This window comes from Echinops telfairi, unplaced genomic scaffold, assembly GCF_000313985.2.
Source record: "Echinops telfairi isolate 266 unplaced genomic scaffold, ASM31398v2 ScPeMD7_7436;HRSCAF=8474, whole genome shotgun sequence".
Lineage (NCBI taxonomy): Eukaryota > Metazoa > Chordata > Mammalia > Afrosoricida > Tenrecidae > Echinops > Echinops telfairi.
In genome coordinates, this window is record NW_022111336.1 from 2,334,148 (window position 1) to 2,335,077 (window position 930).

The 930-nt window shown below is 62.9% G+C and overlaps 1 protein-coding gene across 1 annotated transcript in view; it reads right to left on the reverse strand.

The window, feature by feature from the left end:
* Window positions 1-256, reverse strand: part of NR0B1 (nuclear receptor subfamily 0 group B member 1) — a 2,848-nt gene extending 2,592 nt beyond the window's left edge. Inside the window, exon 1 of the mRNA XM_030887921.2 lies at window positions 1-256. Coding sequence (XP_030743781.1) covers window positions 1-256 — 256 coding nt within the window.
* Between the last annotated feature and the right edge of the window lie 674 nt (window positions 257-930).

Consider the following 930-nt stretch of genomic DNA (forward strand, 5'->3'; position numbering starts at 1 on the left):
CCTCCGGCGACTTGGCCTCGGTGAGCATGTTGTAGAGGATGCTGCCCTGGCGCGGGTGGTCCTCGCCGCAGAAGCAGCAGCGGTAGGTCAGCGCCCCTGCCGACCCGTCAGCCAGCGGTTCGCAACCCCCAGGCGGCGCGGCGCCGCAAGAGCAGCCCCAGCACGGGACCCGCAGCGGCGCCTCCGGGCTTCGCTTGGCGCTCACGAGCATGTTGTAGAGGATGCTGCCCTGCCACTGGTGGTCCTCGCCCGCCATGGCCAGCGGCAGCGGAGGCGGCTGCCCAGCTCTGCCCCGGGGCCGCTGCCGGAGACCTATTTATACTGAGCGCGCATGCACGCGCTCGCCGCCTCCGCGCAGGCCAGGGAGCCTCGGAGGGAGGCGCGGCACAGCGCGGGCCTCCGGTGGCCGCTTGTGACCTCAGTGCTGCTTGGGGGCCGAGAGGGGAGTGAACCGGAGGCTACAGCTGAGGAACTCACGCCCAGCTCCGGGACTTGAGCCTGTTTCCTCGCTCTGCACGCCCGTCAGGGTTGCGGGGAGACAGGAGCTTGGAGTTCGGGCGCTGTTCCAACTCTGCTGTCCCCCTGGCATCGAATGGGCTCTTTGATGAGGAGGACTGGGGCACCTGGTAGAGGGGGCAAGCGATTTCTATGCCATCTTCATAAACTTCCAGCAAAGGAGCAACCATGCTTTGTGATACTTGTATTTTGTATTTGGAGAGGGAAGTTCCGTTTGCTGGCCCCTTGGAAAATACAGACCAGCGGTTCTCAACCTTCCTCATGCCGCGACCCTTTCATACAGTTCCTCATGTGGTGGCGATCAACCCCCCCACCCCCACCCCCACCACCATAAAATTACTTTCGTTGCTACTTCATAACTGTCATTTTGCTACTGTTATGAATCGGGAGACCCCTGTGAAAGGGTCGTTCGAC